General features: G+C 34.1%; 1 protein-coding gene across 2 annotated transcripts in view; it reads right to left on the minus strand.

Moving 5' to 3' along the window:
- Positions 1-21,845, minus strand: part of LOC115222291 (signaling mucin MSB2) — a 311,767-nt gene that overhangs the window by 218,138 nt on the left and 71,784 nt on the right. For both annotated transcript variants that reach the window (XM_036513302.1, XM_029792468.2), the window contains one exon: positions 7,426-9,596. In XM_036513302.1, coding sequence (XP_036369195.1) covers positions 7,426-9,596 — 2,171 coding nt within the window. The remainder of the gene's footprint in view (positions 1-7,425; positions 9,597-21,845) is intronic.

Genomic DNA, 21,845 nt, shown 5'->3' on the forward strand with positions numbered 1-21,845 from the left:
TGATTTCACTCAGTTCAACAGGTCTTCTTATTATATATTACTTGAGACAGAGTGAGAGATTTAATAATACAAATAGCGAAAAATCACTCAACATATAGACTCTGCATGTGAGTGTGTGTGTGTGTGTATATATATATATATATCATCATCATCATCATTTAGCGTCCGTTTTCCATGCTAGCATGGGTTGGACGGTTCAACTGGGGTCTGGGGAGCCCGAAGGCTGCACTAGGCCAGTCAGATCTGGCAGTGTTTCTACAGCTGGATGCCCTTCCTAACGCCAACCACTCCGAGAGTGTAGTGGGTGATTTTATGTGCCCCCGACACAGGTGCCAGACGAGGCTGGCGAACGGCCACGCTCGGATGGTGTTTTTTATGTGCCACCGACACAGGTGCCAGACGAGGCTGGCAGACGGCCACGCTCGGATGGTGTTTTTATGTGCCACCGACACAGGTGCCAGATGAGGCTGGCGAACGGCCACGATCGGATGGTGTTTGTTACGTGCCCACAGCACGGAGGCCAGTTGATGCGGTACTGGCTACGGCCACGTTCGGATGGTTTTCTTGTGTGCCACCGCACACACAAACACAAATATATATATATACCTACAAGGGATGTGTTGAAAAGTTCCTGGCTTTGGGTAAAAGAAAATATTCCCCTGCTGTCAGATTCATACACTTTTTGCAGTGGTCTTTCAGTTTTGCTAAGCCCTGTGAAAGAACTGGGGAAGTTTGGGCCTCCCATCAGGCCTTTCATGATACTCTTAAAGCCAGGAACTTTTCAGCACCCTTTCATAAGTATATATATATATATATATGTATGTATACACTTAATATATATATGAAATACATGAAGTAACTTTACATTAAAGAGTGGAGTATACAATTTCCTGCAAGTCAGAGGAAAGAGAGAAACTTTGGTGAATTCTAACATGCTGGTTCCCACATGACCTGGCAGAGGCATGTGGTGGTATGTTTACAAGACCCATATGACTTTCCAGAGGGTCATCTTAATTCTTTTATATGAGCCTTTTAGGAGTTGGCTCACTATGATTGCTTAATCCTTTAGCACTTAAACTAGCTATATCCTATTCAAATATTCTACCTGAGCTTTGAAAAGGTATTCATTCTTTTATTCTTTTACCTGTTTATCCATTTTACCTGTTTATTCAGATTATTCTGTCAAATGTGATGCTTATATATTCACTTTGTTTTAAATCTATCATTCATTGTCATGTAGCTTCAAAACTTCAATGATGTGATTGTTTATTTTTAGAATATCATTAAAGGGCTGGTGTGAGAAGCTGAATCTGGCCAGTTTGAACAAAAAACAGGTAAAATATCTGGGCCAGATATAGCCAATTTAAATGCTGATGGTTTATGTCACTGGAATGTAATTATACTGGGGCACCCAAAGGAGTTGGCTGATTAAATCATTCCCAATATCCTATTTATACCTGGTACTGTTTTTATTTCAATCTCATTTTGCTGAACTGCACAAATACAGAGATATAAAGAAACCAACATTGGTTGTCAAGTGGTGGAAGGTACACTGCACAAAGACAGACAGCACACACATACAAGCACATACACAACCACACACACACACACATACACACACACACACACACACACACACACACCACACACACACACACACAAACATACATAAATGCATTACATTTATACATACACACAAACAAAACCAGAAAGAAGAAATCTGATTCGAAAACTATAGATTCAAGCCATCACTGGTACTGTAAAAATCTGTAAAACTTTCTGAATCATTTAAATATGTATAAGCATATCTAGATATGCAAGTATATGCATGAGAAGACATACATGAAGTAAAACATATAAATCTGCATGCATACATACATATTTTATTTCTTTGTCTGACAAATTTCTAACAGGAGATTCGTTATATGTCTATCTAACATGTAGATATTTGTAGTTCCTATTAGCAAATGTAACACATGTAATGAAGAATAGATAATACTAAAATGTTTCTACTTTCCTGTTTTGTTACACATATATATACATACATATATATATGCATGTATATTCTTTCTTTTATTCTTTTACTTGTTTCAGTCATTTGACTGCGGCCATGCTGGAGCACCGCCTTTAGTCGAGCAAATCGACCCCGGGACTTATTCTTTGTAAGCCCAGTACTTATTCTATCGGTCTCTTTTGCCGAACCGCTAAGTGACGGGGACGTAAACACACCAGCATCGGTTGTCAAGCAATGCTAGGGGGACAAACACATACACACACATACATATATATATATATATATACATATATACGACAGGCTTCTTTCAGTTTCCGTCTACCAAATCCACTCACAAGGCATTGGTCGGCCCGGGGTTATAGCAGAAGACATTTGCCCAAGATGCCACGCAGTGGAACTGAACCCGGAACCATGTGGTTGGTTAGCAAGCTACTTACCACACAGCCACTCCTGCGCCTATATATATATATATATATATATATATATATAGATAGATAGATAGATAGATAGATAGATAGATAGATAGATAGATAGATAGATAGATAGATAGATAGATTGATTGATTGATAGATAGATAGACAGATGGATGGATGGATATACCTACACAATGAGCTTTTACAGTTACCATCAACCAAATTCATACATGATGCAATGGTCTATAGTATATGACACTTGCTCAAGATTCCACATGGTCAGATTTAAAATGAACTTCTTAAACATGCAGTAATACCTGTGCATGTATGAAGGCATGAATTTTTTTCATGGTGGAAAAATTTATGAAATTAAATTTAATATATCTGTCAAGTATCACTACACTGAATATTAAAGTTATTAAATCATAATGATGCAAAGCTGTCAATTTTCTTTACAAACAGCCAGAATGTATTATATTTGCATTTATTTCTATCAGGATATGGAATTACATAAGATTTCAAAATTATTTAATAATATTGGAGACAGGTGAATGAAAAAACAGATTTAATTCTAAAGAATTTTGAAATAGTTGAAGCTTATTTCTATCTTCTTTTAGCAGACATTCTAATGCTGGCAATTGCATATATGAGAAAAAGTATATCTAAGTATTAAGAGTTATTCATATAAGAATAGATAAGTATCAGCAAACATGAATATGAGGGTATATGAAAAGTAATAATTATAGCTGTAAGTATAAACAGCATTAGAGATATGAGTGTATGCATGTATGTATGTATGTATGTATGTATGTATGTATGTATGTATGTATGTATGTATGTATGTATGTATGTATGTATGTATTTCTAGATATGTATGTGCGTGTGTATGCACACAGACACAGACACATACACACACTATTTTGTTATAAGGATTCATAAAATTCAAGGTACATCAACTCATACAATACCAGGTATATATATATACATATATATATATAGTGTGTGTATATAGTGGAGGTGCAATGGCCCAGTGGTTAGGGCAGCGGACTTGCGGTTTTGATTCCCAGACCGGGCATTGTGAGTTTTTTATTGAGCAAAAACATCTAAAGCTCCACGAGGCTCCAGCAGGGGGTAGTGGTGAACCCTGCTGTATAAATATATATTATTGTATAGGGGGGAACTCACAAAAAACAACAACAAAAGACGAAGACAGGTGGTGTAGACAACAAACAGATGTATTAGTATAATGCTCAAGAAGTGAAAAAGTCTTTAACGTTTCAAGCCTACGCTCTTCCATATAAATCTCACATGTGTGTTTTCTACAACAGGCAGCAGGATACAACTATTGTAATTTTTCATTATAACTTTTCCTTTTATTTTTGTAACTTACTATATACTGTTGTTGATATAAATGTATAAATGTGCTTGTAATGATTTTCTGCTGATATATATGTGCATATGTGTGAGTGTATATGTGCATTGGAAATGGTTATTAAATGAGCATTTGTGCAATATTTATGTATACATATTCAGTATGCATGCATAATGTGAATGCATGTGTAATAATCAAGTAAAGTTTATAGCTGTAACAGATTATGCAACATGTGAATGCATTAAACTATATCAGAGGAGCATGTAATGTGCCTACTTGTATGTTTATGTAACTTGATACGTTGGTTCTTCTCTCAACTAGTGGAACAAAACCGATTTCTTCAATGGTTAAACTATAATCTTCTCAACGATTAACTTCAGACTAATGACCTGTGTAAATTACAAGTGACCTTCGAATACCGATTATGGTGGGTGTTACGGGGAGATATCATGATGGACTCTTGGAGATTTACCACTAGAATGAAGGAGTAGGGGTAGAAATCATGTGCAGAAAGTGAAAGGCATAAAGAGAATATATTTCAGCACATTAAATGTCAATTCATCTGATATTAATTAGATAAGCAGTCATTTGATTCCAATACAATATAACATGCAAGAGACAGATTGTTTTATGGCTTTGTATGAAACAGTTTGAGGCACTTTTAGAATTAGGTGATTTATTACATTTAAGATTGCCAAGGATTCTGTTTGAATTACATGGTTCCTAACTTAAAGATTTCCATTCATTTTATACAACGTAAGGAAAATTTCTCATGAATTTTATGAGTTAAATAAAATAAACAAATAAACCATTAGAAACTTTGGTTAGGCTTCAAGAGAGAAATTTAGCTGACCAAGTCAATATTAAATTTCAACTTTATCTTTCTTAGATTCAATTAGTAAAATTTGATAATGAAATAAGTTATTATATTCTTCAAACTTCACCAAACAAAAGAACTTTACATATTATTAAAACAATTAATAATTTTCTATTTCTCAAACAATTGAAAATTTTCCATTTCTCAAACTATGCTCAAACTTCAATATTTCTATTTTATTGTGCCAGCTAAAATTATGCAAGATAAGAACAACAGCTCTACAGCAGTAATTTGGGAGTAGATAATAAGTAGAAGACCACTTTAAATTATTTTATTTTAATACTTGATTCAATGAAGATTATCACGGTTCTTTAATTTTGTTTTGGATTTGTGTTTAATACTTCCATCATTAATAAAATAAATGTCAGTTTATATACAGAGTTTGATTTAATTGGCTATACTTTATTTAGGTTTGTTCCAGGTACTTGGACTATATAGATTGGTACAAAGTAAAGCAAAAAGCAGTGTCACTGTTTTATGTGCAAAGGAACTGACCCTGGTGAGATAAAGAGGTAAGGCCAGTATTAATGCATAGTTCCCATAACCTCAGGTGTTGCAAACAACTGACCCAAGCAGGATAATTGAGCGTTGTTACTTCTCTGGGCATGGATATATTGAAACTCTGACGTCTGGCAGCTGACTTGGCAGACACCCATAAAATTATTATCTATCTTACAAACAATAACCCTGAGCACCTTTTCAAACTCCATCTGTCTAACACCTATGGACATGTTTACAAAGTCAGAAAACAGCACAGCTCCCATGACTTTCGGAAACATTTTTTCACACAAAGAGTTGCTGAAGCATGGAACAAACTGCCGGCATCAGTTGTTAGTTGTCAGAGCACTGCATCCTTCAAAACTTTCATGCTTCCTGAGATCCGCCAACACTATACCTGATTTTCTCCCCTCCATACACACGCAAGCATGTATCACTGTTCACTTCCCAGACATTTGTACATTAATGCACATGCTTTATATGCACTTTTGTTAAGTTGTGGTGCACCTGAGCACTGTATACAATAATTTCATTATCATTTTTTTTTTTAAAGTGGCCTCAAGCTAACGAGGCATTATCAGAGCCAGTGGGCAGAATGCCATCAGTTTGGCTGAGGAGGCAACAGATGTCTTAAGGTGGCTATGAATTAAGAGGTGTGAGCCCGAGAAGGAGCAGTGCAATTAGGGTAAGTGCCAACTAGACACAAGTTAGAGCTTGGTCAACCCTCGATGGGTCACTTTGGTGAGGGTGTCTGATATTGAAAGACTCAAAACATTTATTGATTCTAGGAAACATCCGTGATGTTGTGTCCATGTGCATCACAAAATCATGTATGGTAAAGCTACATCAGCTTTTGGATGCTGTTTCTGATACTAAACACTGGATCAGAACAGAGGAAAACATATAACAGTAATGAAGTTGGTATATTGACAGTTCTTTACATTGTGAATACATACAAAGAGAAACTCTGTTTATTAAGTACTACAAAGGGACAAAATTTATCTTTCATCTCCCAAACACAGAAAAGGATGCAAAGAGTGAGGATGACTATGAAGATAAGGTTAATTGCTGTTTTCTCAAATACAGAAATGTCAAAAATGTTGGTTGTTAGGAAGATGATGAGAAGGGTAAATTAATAAATATAATCAAATGAAATAAACTTTGGTTTCAAATTCTGACACAAGGCAAGCAATTTTGAGGGAAGGATAAGTAAATTATATTGACCCCAGTGCTCAACTGGTACTTATTTTATTAACCCCGAAAGGATGAAAGGCAAAGTTGACCTCAGTTGAATTTGAACTCAGAACGTAAAGACAGATGACATGCTTTCTAAGCATTTGGCCCAGCAGGCTAATGATTCTGCCAGTTTGCCATTTTATAAATAAGATAAATACTATTAAATATAAATAATTTCCTAATATTTTATTCTATATTATGAATTCATTGTGTAACAACAAAGACTGATTTCAAATGCAATTAAATATAAGTTGTATAAACACAATCCTTTGCTCTGAGAGACTGATTGCTGGCATTGCATGATATGAAATTACAGGATTTAAAATTGTCTTTTGAAGGTGAAAAATGATATAAAAATATTTTAACTGTTATTGAGTAAACCTTTCATCCATTATCTATGATAGTGTTATTTTGGTTTTTAAGCTAAATATTACAAAAAAACAAAAAAACTGCACCTTTAAAACTCTGTTAGATTGGCAAGTAAAGTAGTTTAGGTTGACAATAAATCTTTCATCTCCACTAGTATCAGAAAGATTATCTTTTAATGCCTGATTTCAAATTAAATTTTCTCACCATTTTTGTACCACCACTAAAAATCTGTTTGAACTCCCACCACCACCACCACCACACATATATATTTCAAATTTAGAGAGAATAAAAGATGAAGAGACAGGTGTAGGAATAACAAGCAGATGTATTACTTTAACACTCGGGGAAAAATGGAAAAGTTTCTTATGTTTTGAACCTACCCTCTTCAACAGAAAGGATTAAGAGGAAAAAATGGAGAGAAAATGAAAATAAAAAAAAAAGAGAGAAAAAATGTGCAGAGTTCAATGGTTCAACATGTTAAGATGATTCATATATATATATATATCTACATACATACATATATAGACTGTGGCCAATATATATATATATATATATATAGATAGATAGATATAGATATTTAGATAGATAGATATATAGATATATACATATATTCAAGAAAAAACAAATAGTAAAATAAGATTCTTACCATACCAAAAAACCGTGAATTTGGGTTTTTACCAAAGTTTAAAGAAATGAAATTCCAGCTTTTTTCTGTGAGACTTTGGTCATACTCCCCTCTAGAGTTTAATATATACAATTTGATATCAATGACTCTGTCATCGTTCATATTTTGAGCAGAAGTAAGATCCAGGCATTTGGAGAATTCGGCATTGATAAAAGAGATATGACTGGAATTAAAAGGAGTCTTGAGAGCTTTTTCTAAGATTTGTGATATTTCTTGACAAAAGTCAGATTTGTTTTGGCAGAACTGGTACCAAGAGGTAGTTACACGAACTATGATGTATGATGGTATATGAGGTTTCCTTGTGGTGAATGGCACCAAAACTGTGCTTAAGATCAAAACTGGGATTTGTGTTGTTCCCAGTCTCTTTCCAGTTGATGTGAATGGAAATGTCGTTGTGTCTGGTAATGGAAGAGGCGGGGAAGTTGATGATGCAACAAATGTAGTTGTGGATTTAAAAGAGGTTGGTTTACTAGTAGTAGTTGTAGTAGTAGAAGTAGCAGTAGTAATAGTAGTAGTAGTTGTAACAGTAGTAGTTGAAGTTATTGCTTTTGCTACCGTGCTTACAGTTTTTGTAGCTTTAGCAGTGGCCTTAGCAGGAACAGAAGCTGTACCATGTGATGTATTAAAGTCAGTGGTACTAGAAGCAGAAGTAATAATTTTTCTAGTTGTAGGAGTTATTGCAGATGAAGTGGGAGTGAAAGTGGTAGTACTGGAGCCCTTAGTATATTTGGGCACACTGTTTGTTTTTGAAAGTATGCTAGACATTAGAATTGTTGTTGTGTAGGGTTTTGTTATTGAACTAACTGTTGATTTTGGGTGCGTAACAACACCCTTAGTAGTTTGTATTTTTGTTTTATTTGTCACTGAAGTATCAACCCTATTTGATGTCGGGCTAATACTTGTCATTGCTAATGAATCATGAGTCAAGTTACCTTTAAAATTATGGGTGGTTTTTATGTTTTTACTTGTGGTTGTTGGTTGGGGTTTTGGTGTAGGTTGAGTTTTTAAAAATGTAAAATGTGTAGAATGGAAGGATGGAATTGATGAAGACAAAAATGTGGAAACATGCTTAGGTTGATCTGAATTTTTGATTGGAAGGAAAGTTGATTGGAGTTTGGCGTTATGAGTCAACAATTTGCTAGGGATTCCTGCTATTGTTGTTTTGCTATAAGGAAATTTAGAGCTTTCTTTCTTTTTGTCTATTGTTGAAAATTTAGCCTTTGCTAATACACTTGATGGTAGTAGTTTAGAGTTTTTCAAATGGGTTGCCAAGCGGTCTTTGTCAGTATATACACTTCTACTAGTTTTATGAACATGAGTAGTATCTTGTTCAGATAAACAGTGCAAGCAGACTGTAGATGAATGTACTAAAGGGGAAGTAACTGTTTTTAGTAACTTTTTGGTAGGAGATGACTTCTTAGAAACATTAATTACATTTTTAGCTGAAGGGGGAATATTTTGTGAAGTGTTTTCCCATGATGTTTTTGATATGTTTGATAATTTAGAAATTTTTGGCCGGAATTTGTTATTTTTAATGGACATCAATGTGGTGGGGATGTTTTGATTGCTACTGAGATGAGTTCCATTCACATGTGTATGTCTTGTTGGTTTTGTAAGTATAATATTAGTGTTTTCCTTCAATTGTTTATCTTTAGTTGTTTGCTGCTGGTAACTTGAAAAGTCTACAGTTTTTGTGCTAGAATTTTTCAATCTCGGTGGAACAGAATGCACTGTTGTATGGACATAATTAAAATCTTTTGAAACAGTTTGGTGTTGTGATTTTTCTTGTTTATCTTTCACTGTATCCTGGAGATGATGGTTTTTTACATAAGAAGATTGTGTTGTAGTTCCTGGATTTGTTTTGCTTGAATTAATATTGTTTGACCATTGACTAAATTTTTTAAATTGTGTCATATTAAGGCTGTTTGTTGTTTTTTTGGAATCGAGCTTGTGAGGCTTTAATGACACTGTATCTTTCATGAGTTGACCATTTCTGCTACCTTGTGAGAAAGGATAGTCTGTAGGATGACTTGGTATGGAGTTATTCCTTCGTTGGACAAGGAAGCCTAAGGATAGTGGCTTCACCATTGGCTCAGCAAATGTTTGACAAAATATTATTATCAAAAGGACAGCTGTAAAGAAAGAAAATGAATAAGTATAATTATATAAATTATGAATTATAACAAGTGATGGCAGTTATAACAAAATGTTTGTAACAATGAGGAAAATAAAAACCAAATGAAAATACAAATATTATGATGTTATTTTACAGTATTGATAGAAACAAAATATAGTGCATCCAATTTTAGACATATGCCAGTCTCATAAACCATCTGATATATTGAAAATATAGTTTATTCTTAAAGCTTATTTAAGATCAAATGTCTAAGATGTGTTGATGTTTATAAGATTACAATTCTCTTAACACTTAACCTTGTTGCAGTCTATATTTACAATGCTTTTTTTATCTATAGTATGTTCAATTGGTTTGATCTCATTCCTGGATATATATACACAGTCTTGAACTAGATACAGACTAGGAAACTTTATCTATAAAATGAAGGAAATAATTTTCTTGTATATTAGGTCACGGATACAAATATAATTTTAATAATTTGAAATATAATCTTAATTATGTATAATCTTTTCTATAATTTGTTATTTTCATGTCAGTTTTAATAGTAATTTGATGTCATGTTTTATAATTTCTTCTAAACTTCATCTTCATTTCAGAGACAAAACTACAAATGAAAATGCAAAATTATCACCGTAAATCTTTTCAAATCACAAGAGTCATACCAAAAAACATCATGTATGTATGTTCTTCAGAGTTAGTTTTATAAATGTGCTAAACATGCCTCATTTATTTGAATAGAAAATGATTGAATAGTGCCTGATGTATTTATTTCACTTGTAAATACTTTTAATTGTTGTTCTCCATTTTAGAAAGTAGGTAAACCAAATTACCAATTCATACTTAGAATCTCAAGGGAATTTGAAGTATCAGCCTGGTAATGAATGTAATTGGAAGAAAATGTTTCATCTGACTTCTACTTAACACTTCTGAAAACATTGTTTGCCATGTTTACTCATGGTTTGGAATTAGTGAAAAATAAAAATATGTTGTTTCTATAAGTTGCTTTTGAGTGGAATGATTAGAAATGATGTAAAAAATTTTTATTATTGAGAATGTGAAAGGGAGATAAAATTTATGTAGGAAGACATGCCAAGAAAGAGATTGTTCAGCGTCAGAGACAATTAAATATAGCTTTAAGAACCTTAAAGGGAAAAATATGACAAGAACAACAGAATTAACAAAAACGACAGGAAATATAATGGAAAGCTGTTATAAAGGCATAAAAATTTCAGAATGTTATTATTGTTAAATACTCCCAGTTGGCTCAGATTATATAATGCTCGAAATAGGAGAAACCTACGAAAATTTATTAAAAAATAATCTACCTACTGGCCATATGGTTTAGAAGTTCACTGGGCAATGATGTGTTTCTGGGTTCAATCTCACAGAACAGTGTCTTGGAGAAATGTTTCTATCATAGCCTTGGATCAACTAAAGTTTTGTGAGAGAAATTTGGTAGAAAGAAAATGGTCAAGTCTGCTAGATGAGGTGTAGCTGTACAAAGGTGTTAAATCTAATTTATTACCTGGTTTAACACCACCACCTTAATTCATGGGTGCTGTTAGTGGAGTCTACTCTATTACAAGTAATCAGGTAAATTCTTTGTCCAAATGCTAATCTATAAACCATGGTTTTATATTGTTTTGCTCCTCTACACTTGGAGGTTCTGTTAGATGACACATGGGTATTACCCTTTCTACTCTCACTAACCAATAACAACTTTATAAAATCTCAGTGAAATATTGGTTGGTTAGCATTAGCTAACTGGCAATAATTTAGCAAGGCCATTAAAGCATTTGGTAGAATGCCTCAGTGTTTATTTTGAATCTCTGCATTCTGAGTTCAAACACTTTTAAAGTCAACTTTACATTTCACCCTCTTTGGTGACTATTTTTAGAGGACATCTATGAAAAAGTTCCCTCGTTAGCTTAATGAAATAGTGGTAGCTTCATCTTTTAAAATTCTAAGTTCAAATCTTGTCAAGGCTGATTTTCCTTTTGCCTCTCTAGAGGTCAGTAAAATATGTAACATTGAAATAATGAAATCAATATTCAGCATGATTCAGAAATCTCTGGCGTCTAAATAATATATAAAATTTATATCTAACAGTTTTTTGTTTTTATGTATTCTCAATACTATCTTTGCTATTTTCTTGTGAACAATTTTGGAATACTATTGAATCTTGGGAGGGGCATTATGCTGATAATATAAACACACACACTGGTTCAGTCCTTTGTTGTTATTATTAATTAATGGATTAGTTACTATGTTAATTAAGTTATCGATCAATCATTTTTTACTAGTTTTTCAAACTCACATGTTAAACACTTTGGTCAAACAGTTAATTGTTCAAATGTTCAGTATTGTTAGTGTTGTCGTTTCTTTTTTTGTCAAATAATTATTTCATTGCATTGTTGCAATCTTTTCAGTGACACGTCTCTCCACTTCCATTTCTTTTCAACTTATGTTCTAGCATTGGGATTCATCCGAGATCTGTCTGAGATGAGTATGTGAGTGCGTGTATGTCTGCATGTGTGTGTGTGTGTTTATACATAAGTGTGTGCATCCATATGTACATGTGTGTTTTTTAAATACTACGACATTTTTCTTATACATAAGATAGCAGTTTTGGTTTTCTCTTTGTTTTCTTCACAAATGCACACATTCATTCATATAATCTTTCTCTCTAAGACAGTTAAACCATCTTCTTTGTTTGATAAATGTTGAATAAATTGATATCTATCTGTGTGTGAGCATGAGCATATGTATGCGTGCACATGTCCATGTATGTATGGGAGGGCATGTGTGTACAAGGGTGTGTGGCTATGTTTGTGTATATGTGTGAGTGTGTGTATGTGTCTCAGTGTGTCTTTATGTGTGTGTGTGTTTGTGTGTACGTGTGTACTTCTGTATGCATGTTTCCATGTGTGTATGTATGTATGCATACATGTGTGTTTGTGTGTGTGTGTGTGTGTGTGTGTGCATGCGTGTGTTAGAAAATTGTCAAAAGATGAAAGAATATTCATTATAGAAAAAATGGCATAATGCTAATCCTGGCATAAGTAGTTAAACAGTCTGGAATGTCCCAGGAAGTTAGCAGTATGAAGAGCAAGACTGTAGGCCAAGCTATCCTGAAATCCTTAATCCATGGTAGTCAACAGAGGGGACTAAGATAATGAATATGGTTCATGAAGACTGTGGCATGGAAATAAGAAGTGAAGGAAGGGTAGAGATAGAAAGGATGAGAGGGAAATGAGATGTATATTGAAGTTAACTCACCCCACTTAGAGAGACTTTTGAATTGTACTGTATAATCAACAATGCCTATCTCTCAAAATTTGTAATGTTAGGTCATAACAGGTAAAGTGGATAAAGCATAAGAAATCCTAACAAGTTTTCTTACTAACAAATAAATTCCAAGAATGAAGCGATATTATAGCATCGAAAACTTAGCAAAATCCAATTTGTGCTTTTCTTCAAAATCATAGAATGATGTATTCTTAACAAAACCAACAAAAACATTCTTCTTTGCACCTTAAGATGGCATTTGATTCTATTACTTGCATTCCAATTATCTGAAACATACTCAACATATCATATGGAATGCCACCAGAAGATATCCTGCTAACCACTTTTCTCAATTTCAAGATAAAGTATTCGTTAAAGCTAAGAAATCATGGATCAGTGTCTAGTAAGAATCTCTGTTTTTATTTCTCTTCTCCTTCAGCTTTTACTTATGTAGCGTATCAGTGTTTCTACTTTGTGACAACTTTCTTACGTACTTGAACCACTCTATGCAGATGACATTTAAATCACATCCACTCTCAAGACACCAGAATCAGCTGCATACAAATTCCAATCATACATAAAACAAGATGGAATTCTGGTCTCAAGATATTCCACTGATTACATTACAGCAAATAAATCACAACACAACACTTCATGAACAGGACAACGAAACATGCTTTAATGATATTCAAATAATGACACTCCTAAGATACTAAAATACTAGGTAGGATATAAAATGACTTAATATTATTCATACAGCTCAGACTACAGAAAAACATGATCACTAACAGAATTTACGAAATATACATAAAACATAGCATTTATCTATAAATATATCAAGTTCATCATAGACTAAATAAATCTTACCTAATACCTCCATATCTCTCATACAAAATTCCATATAAAATCAATCTCATAAAATATTCTTTTTTTTTAGTTTTCTTTCCGTTCTTCTTTCTTCTGTTATTTATTGGACTACAGTGGTGTTTGGGAAATGACCTCAAAGAGTTTAGTTGATTATGAACACCAGCACAGTTCTGTAGTTATTTTATCAATCTTGGAGGAAGACAACACATGAAATCAACTAGTTATAATTGGAAGCAGCCATAACTTAATACTACAAGGTATTTGTCACATGAACTTCCTTTTGCTCTTAGATGCCTGCACAGACACACATACATAAATATTCATATGGCTGTGTAGTTAAGAAACTTGCTTTCAAACCATGTAGTCTTGGGTTCTGTCCCTCTGCACATCATTTTGGGCAAGTGTCATCTACTAGAACCTAGGCAAACCCAAGCCTGTGTGAGTGGATTTGCTAAATGGAAACAGAAAGAATTCCATCATATATGTATGTATATATCTACATGTGTGTCTTTTTGTGTTTGTCCCCCAGCCTCGGCTTTACAATCAGTATTGGTCAGTTTATGTTCTCGTAAATTAGCAGTTTGGCAAAAAGGAATCAATGTAATAAGTACCAAGTTTAAAGCCCAAATACTGAGGTCGATTTGTTAGACCTAAGCCCTTCAAAGTGATGCCCCAGCATGGCCACAGTTTAATAACCAAAACATATAAAAGATTTTTTTTAAAAAGTCACAAACAAGCCATTAGCACTTTTACATACTTTACCAATATTTTTTGATGTCTTAGCAACGCATAGATTTCATTGATTACTTATTATCAGGATTTTTTTTTCCTTGTTAAAGCACAAGGACATGGTAAGTTTAACATAGATAACTTTCCTCTTCATTTAAAACTGCTTAATGTAAAATGTAACCTTTCTTTGCTGAGATGCATTGCAAATTTTTGAGACTTATGTTAAGAAAAAAAAACTAAGTAGTATCCTTGATACAAGGAAATATGGTACTAAGCAACAAAAACATGCAAGTTTCTGATTTTACTGGTGTTTTTATTCATTCCAGAATGATAGAAATAATGTGTACTTTTATTCTTCATAGAGGTATGTATATGTTAACCATGTTAGAGAGAAATAAACAGAATCCCAACAGAAGATTAAGAAACCTGTTAATATCTTAGCAGTAATGGAAATTTTGCCAAGGAGTGGTGGTGTACATACTAAAGACGTAAAAAACCCTCAAAAAACAACAAAAAAAAAACATTGAAATTGTTCGGTTGCAGTGAAATATTCTTCATAATAAATGTTAAACTGAGCTGAACAAAATATTGCTATGGTTGCATTAGAGATATTTGTGAGAACAGTTCTGAGATCAAATCTTGAAGAAGTAAAATCTGTTTTTCATACTTTAAAGTTTGATGAAATAATACCAGTCAGGTAATACAGTCACTTTAGTCAATTGTTGCCATGTTCCCAAATGAGTGACCTTGTACTGATTTCAGAAATCAATATTTGAAAAATCTATGTAAAGTTTCCTTCTTTATTAAGAAAATGTATAGAAGCCCATCGGTAAAATGCTTTGATGTCACACACACACACACACACACACTGAAACACATGCATGGTTGTGTGATAAGAAGCTTGCTTCCAAACTATGTGCCACCTTGGGCAAATGTCTTCTACTATAGCCCATGGCCAACAAAATCTTTAGAGTGAATTTGGAAGATGGAAATTGAAAGAAACCTGTTGTGTACCTATATTTGTGTTTGTGTTTGTCTCCTACAGCTTGATAACTGGCTTGTTTATACGTCACTGTATGCATGTATTCTAGAAGCTCCAAGGAAGCTGTAAGCACTCAGCTCTGAGTGCACTGCATCTTAGAGAAGAAATAGCTGTAAGCTAATGAAGCTCGTGCACACACACACACACACGCACACACCATCATAGATGGATACAATTATATCAAGTCATGTCTGGTAAGTTCACCAACACCCAATTCATTGTTTTTTTTCTTTTTTCAGTGAAATAGTTTTTACCTGTTAATTGTGAGATACTATAGATATATTTTCTTAGTAAACTTTTTTCATGGTGAACTTTCTTCATGGTAAATTAATGATGGTGAACTCTCCTACAATGAATTGATGGCAGTGTGCTTACCTGCAATCATATCAAATATCATACAAACACAAATTCTAGATTTATAACCATTTTCTGCACCTCAACAGAATACCCCTATTGCCAATGATGACTGAGAAGAAGATAATATAATCTCATGAATCAAGAATTTTCCAAAGTTCAAATGCCAAGAATGAAAAGTACAAGCATTTTTCCTGGAGATAAAAGGGCAATCATGAATACATGTTTCTGTAAGTACCATCAATTGCCCTGTCTTAACTCCAACAACAAAGGTAAGGCTATCGTCCATGAACCGAGACACCAAATATAATAAGCAAAAACTGGAATTTTAGTCTGGTCTAATTCAAATGTTATTTCTTCAAAAATACTCAGGAAGTAGAACACCAAAATAGTATTGAAATAGATAAATTGTATGTGAATATAATATGTGATAAAAATCTTTCCCTTAGAAAGCAGAGACATGGCCATGTGGTTAACCCTTTAAATGTGAAAGGCAGATATATCTGCCCCAAATTATATTTTATTATACCCCCTCTTCCCAGCTAAGAGCTTTTTGTCTTGCAAAGTACTTGGTGACCCTGTCAGTGCTAATGCTATGTAAAATGTATTGGTGCTGGTGCCACATAAAAAGCATCTAGTACACTCTGTAAAGTGGGTGGTACTAGGAAGGGCATCCTACTGTAAAAACTGTACCAAAACAGAGAATGGAGACTGGTGCAGCTCCCAGCCTTACCAGCTCCTATCAAACTCTCCAGCACATGTCAGCATGGAGATCAGATGTTAAATGATGATTAACTGTGGAAAGCAGCTTTACTCCATGGTTTTGGTGGGGAAAAAAAACCTTTCTTATGCTGCAAAAAGTGGAGACACCCCCGATGACACTTTTTACAAAGAATAATTTTTCAGATTTTCTTAATTTCTTCACATATTTTATCAAATATCTCTTTACAGAGCAAAAAAATCAAATACTTTTTGTAATGGATATGAAAACAGTACCAACAGGAGATACTGGAAAAGTATTGCAGAAGCAGAAAATATCAATTCTATTTTATGATGGATAATTAACATCATTATAGGAATGACCAGGAAATTTAATTAGGCAGTCTAAAGGTCAAGAAGCTAGCTTTACAACTACATGGTTTCAAATTCAGTCCCACTGCACGGCATTTTGGTCAAGTATCTTTTTCTGTAGCCCCAGGTTGACTAGCATGGTGATTCTGAGTAACAACCATAGTAATAGTAAAATAATTAATATTTTCATTATGAGGGCCGAGATATGTTGTACATTGCTATACACGAGAAAGACCCACCCATAACAACCCAACTGAGATCCTAAAACCAAGATGCCATGTAAAAAGCATTGGTGTAGCTGCTGGTGCCACATAAAAAGAACTGGTGATGGTGCCATATAAAAAGCATCCAGCACACACTGTGGAGTGGTTGGCATTAGGAAGGGCATCCTGCTACAGAAAGCATGCCAAAACAGACCATGGAATGTGTTGTGGCCTCTGGCCTTGTCAGTTCCTGTCAAACCATCCAACCCATGCCAGCATGGAAAATAGATATTAAATGTGAATGATGATGATGATAGTAAAGGCGATGAGCTGGCAAAATTGGTAGCAAGCCAGACAAAATGCTGCCAAGCATGTCATCTGTCTTTGCATTCTGAGCTCAAATCTCACCCAAGTTGACTTTTCTTTTCATCTTTTCAGGGCCAATGAAATAAGAACCAGGCACTGGGGCTGGTGTAATCCAATAGCACTCGCTCCCTCCAAATTTTAGGCCTTGTGCCTATAGATGGAAGGATTATTATTAAGTTAGTGTTTGGAACATAAGGAAAAGTTTAAATTCAAAGATTAACTGCTTTAAATGCATAGTTTTTACCAGAGGAGCAGTAACAGTTTCAGTCAGTTTAGCATTAAAAGGTTTAAACCAATCTCATCCGACTGCACTTTTAATATTTATCTCTAAATTAAGACTTAATATATAGCCAAAATTGCATTGAACTGCTTATGACCTGAAGAAAATAAAATTCTCAGAATAAATACATTATATTCCAGGAAAAAAATGTATTTTAGAAATAAAACACAAGCCACAAGATTGTATCACTCACACAGTAAAGAAAATCATCTGCTGTGTAAGAATCTGTGTGTACAATGTGTTTGTGTGTATAGTGGGCATATATATATATATGTGTGTGTGTGTGTGTGTGTGTATAAATATATATATATATGTATGTATATATATATGTGAAGGCACATGGCTCAGTGGTTAGAGTATATATATATATATAGTGTGTATGTGTATATATAAGGTGGGCATGTAAATATATATATATATATATTGTGTGTATGTGTATATATAATATGCATGTATGTACACACACACACACACATATATATAAGATACACACACACATGTATGTTTATAGATATATTATTCCTACCCTTATTTCGTACTACAGTACAGTTATCATCAGTTTACTTGATGGTAGAGGTGCTTTTTTCTGCATGGCATCTAATTTTTACTCTACATTTAATATGACACAGCTCTATACCCCATATGCCAATGCAATTACTGTACAACTGCAGTGTCAATCTAATTCAATTTACATTTCTGCACTCAAAGCTGAAAATCATTTTTATCAGATCATTATAAGATATGAAAGAAAAAAATAAAATCGAAATATGCAAAAAATCTTTTTAATTTTAGATTTTTATGGCAAGCACCGGGGAACCAATAACAAAATATAACACTACATAATAATAATAATAATAATATATGCAACCTTCCTCACTCTCTGCTCCCCACTCCCCATGACATCAGTGCTTTCAATTGCATAACACCTCATCTGTTAATGTCTTCAAATGCAAAACCTTGTTGTCCCTTGATGTCTCTGGTTAAGACTAAGGTGCAACTCATATAAATTAAACCAAAGCATATGATAATAACAATAATGGTTTCAAATTTTGCCACAAGGGCAGCAATTTTGAGAGAAGGGATGTGTTGATTACATCGACGCCAGTGTTCAACTGATACTTATTTTATTGACCCTGAAAAGATGAAAGGCAAAGTTGACCTTGGTAGAATTTGAACTCAGAATGTAGTGACAAACGAAATACCGATAAGCATTTTGTCCAGCAATGCTAACAAATCTGCCACCTCATCACCTTAATAATAATAATCATTTCTACTACAGGTACAAGGCCTGAATTTTCTTGTGGGAAGAGGGCTCCTCAATTATATCAACCCTAGTGCTTGATTGGTGTTTGATTTATTGACTCTAAAAGGGTGAAAGGCAAAGTTCACTTCTGTGGCATTTGAACTCAGAACATAGAGGTAGATGATATGCCACTAAGTATTTTGCCTGGCATACTAACAATTCAGCAAGCTCACTGCCTTAACAATTGTAGTAATAGTAGTAGTAGTAGTAGTAGTGATAATGATAATGGTTTCAAATTTTGGCAAAGGGCCAGCAATTTCGAGAGAGGGGTCTAGTCAATTACATCTGTTCCAGTGTTCAATTTTATTAACTCTGAAAGGATGAAAAGCAAAGTTGACCTTGGCAGAATTTGAACTCAGAACGTAGCGATGGGTGAAATACCACTTAACATATTGCCTTGCACAATAATGATATTGCCACCTTGCCACATTTTAATAATAATAATAATAATAATGATAATAATAATAATAATAATAATAATAATAATAATAATGATAATCCTTTATTGATCTCGAAAGGATGAAAGGCAAAGTCGATAGTAATTCTTTCTAGGTCTGAAATGCTGGGGGAGAGGATTAGCCAATTATATCATTCCCAGTACTTTCATAGATCCCGAAAGAATGAAAGACAAAGTCTAATACAGAAAATGGCACTTTTTGGAAGAAATAGAAGAAACTAAGAGATTATTGCATAAAAAGCAAATACTGAGAAGGTTGAATTTAGCTTGCTCTCAGAATACAAATCATACAATTATTAAAGAATGAATAAAGAGGCATGGAAAAAGCAAATGTAAAATTAGAATGATAGTGAATTGCTTAAAGAACCAGTTATATTGGAATCTAAATTTAACAATAGAAATCAAAGCTGATGTTCCCTTCATGGTAATTGTTTTAGCAAAGACACTGTTTAGCTGAAACAAGTAGTGATGATGAACCAATGGGGTCCCCTCTACAGTGGTTTGAACTTATAATTTCTGCATGAAAATATGGCATTTCTTTTCCAGATGATGATTACATTCTTTCAGCATCTCTAGTATAACTTTGTCTGATATGAATGAAAGATAGAATTTGTATATGATTGTTTTGTCTGCAAGACATAACAGTGAAACCGGCCTGAAATCACACCTTATAAAAAAAGAGAGCAATATATTGGAAAAAAACAGTGTTGGGTACAACAACAACTACAATCGTGAAACTGTGTGGAAGCCCATCATACATGAGGAGGTGCTGAAAAGTTCCTGTCTTTAAGGCTATTGCAAAAAGCCTGATTCGAGGCCTAACCTTCCGAATTGTTTTACAGGGCTTAAAAAACTTAAGGACTACTGCAATAAGTGTGTGAATCTGAGAGGGGAATATGTTAAATAAAATCATAATTAGCTGATCTTTCTGTATTTTCTTTTACCCAAAACCAAGAACTTTTCAGTACCCCCTTGTGTATGGGTGTGTGTGTATGTGGTTCTCCTCTTTGCTATGTGGCAACCAGTATTGATTTATTTCCCTTCCCATAACTTATTGTAATCGTAGTTGTTGTCCCCATTGCCATTCTTTTATATCCACTTTCCATACTGGCATGGTTTAGATGAGCCATCATAATCTAAAGCAATTCATATTCAGAGTCAGTGCCCTCATAGATGGGTTGGAGGACTACATCTTATCATACATTTAATTTTTGGCATGGCTTCTACTGCTGGATGCCCTATGTAATGCAAACTAATTTACAGTGTATACTGGGTACATATTATCATCATACCAGCACTGTGTCTAAAAACAAAAGACTAGTTTATTATGGTTGGTATGTCTTAGATCATGCATCTGCTTGTTCAGGTTTCACCAGGGGTTTAAAAATAGCAACACTTTTGCCACTCTAATATTTTTGACCTTCTCTTTCAGAAACCAGATATATTTTGATAAAGCAGCCCAAACCTTCTTAAATATATTTTAGAATGTGCTAATTTGTTTTACATGCCTTCTAAGACAGTGTGCTTTGCAAATTACGAGGAATTAGGTTCAGTACTATTGCATGTTATCAAAGGCAAGTAACTCTTATCATAGCCTCAGATCAATTCAATCCTTCTAATACTGCCTGAGGATTATGTTAATGGAATACTCAGCAACATATATATTTATACAAAGGGTTGGTTGCTCAGTTCAATGAAAAACTGAAAGATCCATTTACTTTTTACACAAATCCTTTTACTAATATTATTTGTAGTTGCTGTTGCTGTCAAGCCCCAGGTCATCCCTGAATGAGTAGACTAATGATCAAAGATAAAAACTGGTACTCTGTTGGTTATGACGATGAGCATCCCAGTTGATCTGAACAGCCTGCTCATGAAATTAACGTGCAGGTATCTGAGTACTCCACAGACACACGTACCTTTAATGTAGTTCTCTGGAAGATTCAGCATGACACAGAATGTGACAAAGCTGGCGCCTTGAATTACAGGTAAAACTCTTTTTTGCTAGCTAAGTGGACTGGAACAATATGAAGTAGTGTTTTGCTTAAGGACACAATGTGCAACTGGGAATTGAACTCATGATCTTATGACTATCAGCCAAATATCCTAACCACTAAGCCATGCACCTTTACATGATCAAAGATATTCCAACCATGGCCAACGTGTTTTTTTGTTTTCTTTTCGAAAATTGTGTATCTAAGAATACCTTATCAACATAGGGTCCCCAACTTTTTTTTTTAGAAGATAAGGTGTGATTTGAGGGAGATCTTACAGTTCTTTCTAA

Source organism: Octopus sinensis, linkage group LG2, assembly GCF_006345805.1.
Source record: "Octopus sinensis linkage group LG2, ASM634580v1, whole genome shotgun sequence".
NCBI classification, from domain to species: domain Eukaryota; kingdom Metazoa; phylum Mollusca; class Cephalopoda; order Octopoda; family Octopodidae; genus Octopus; species Octopus sinensis.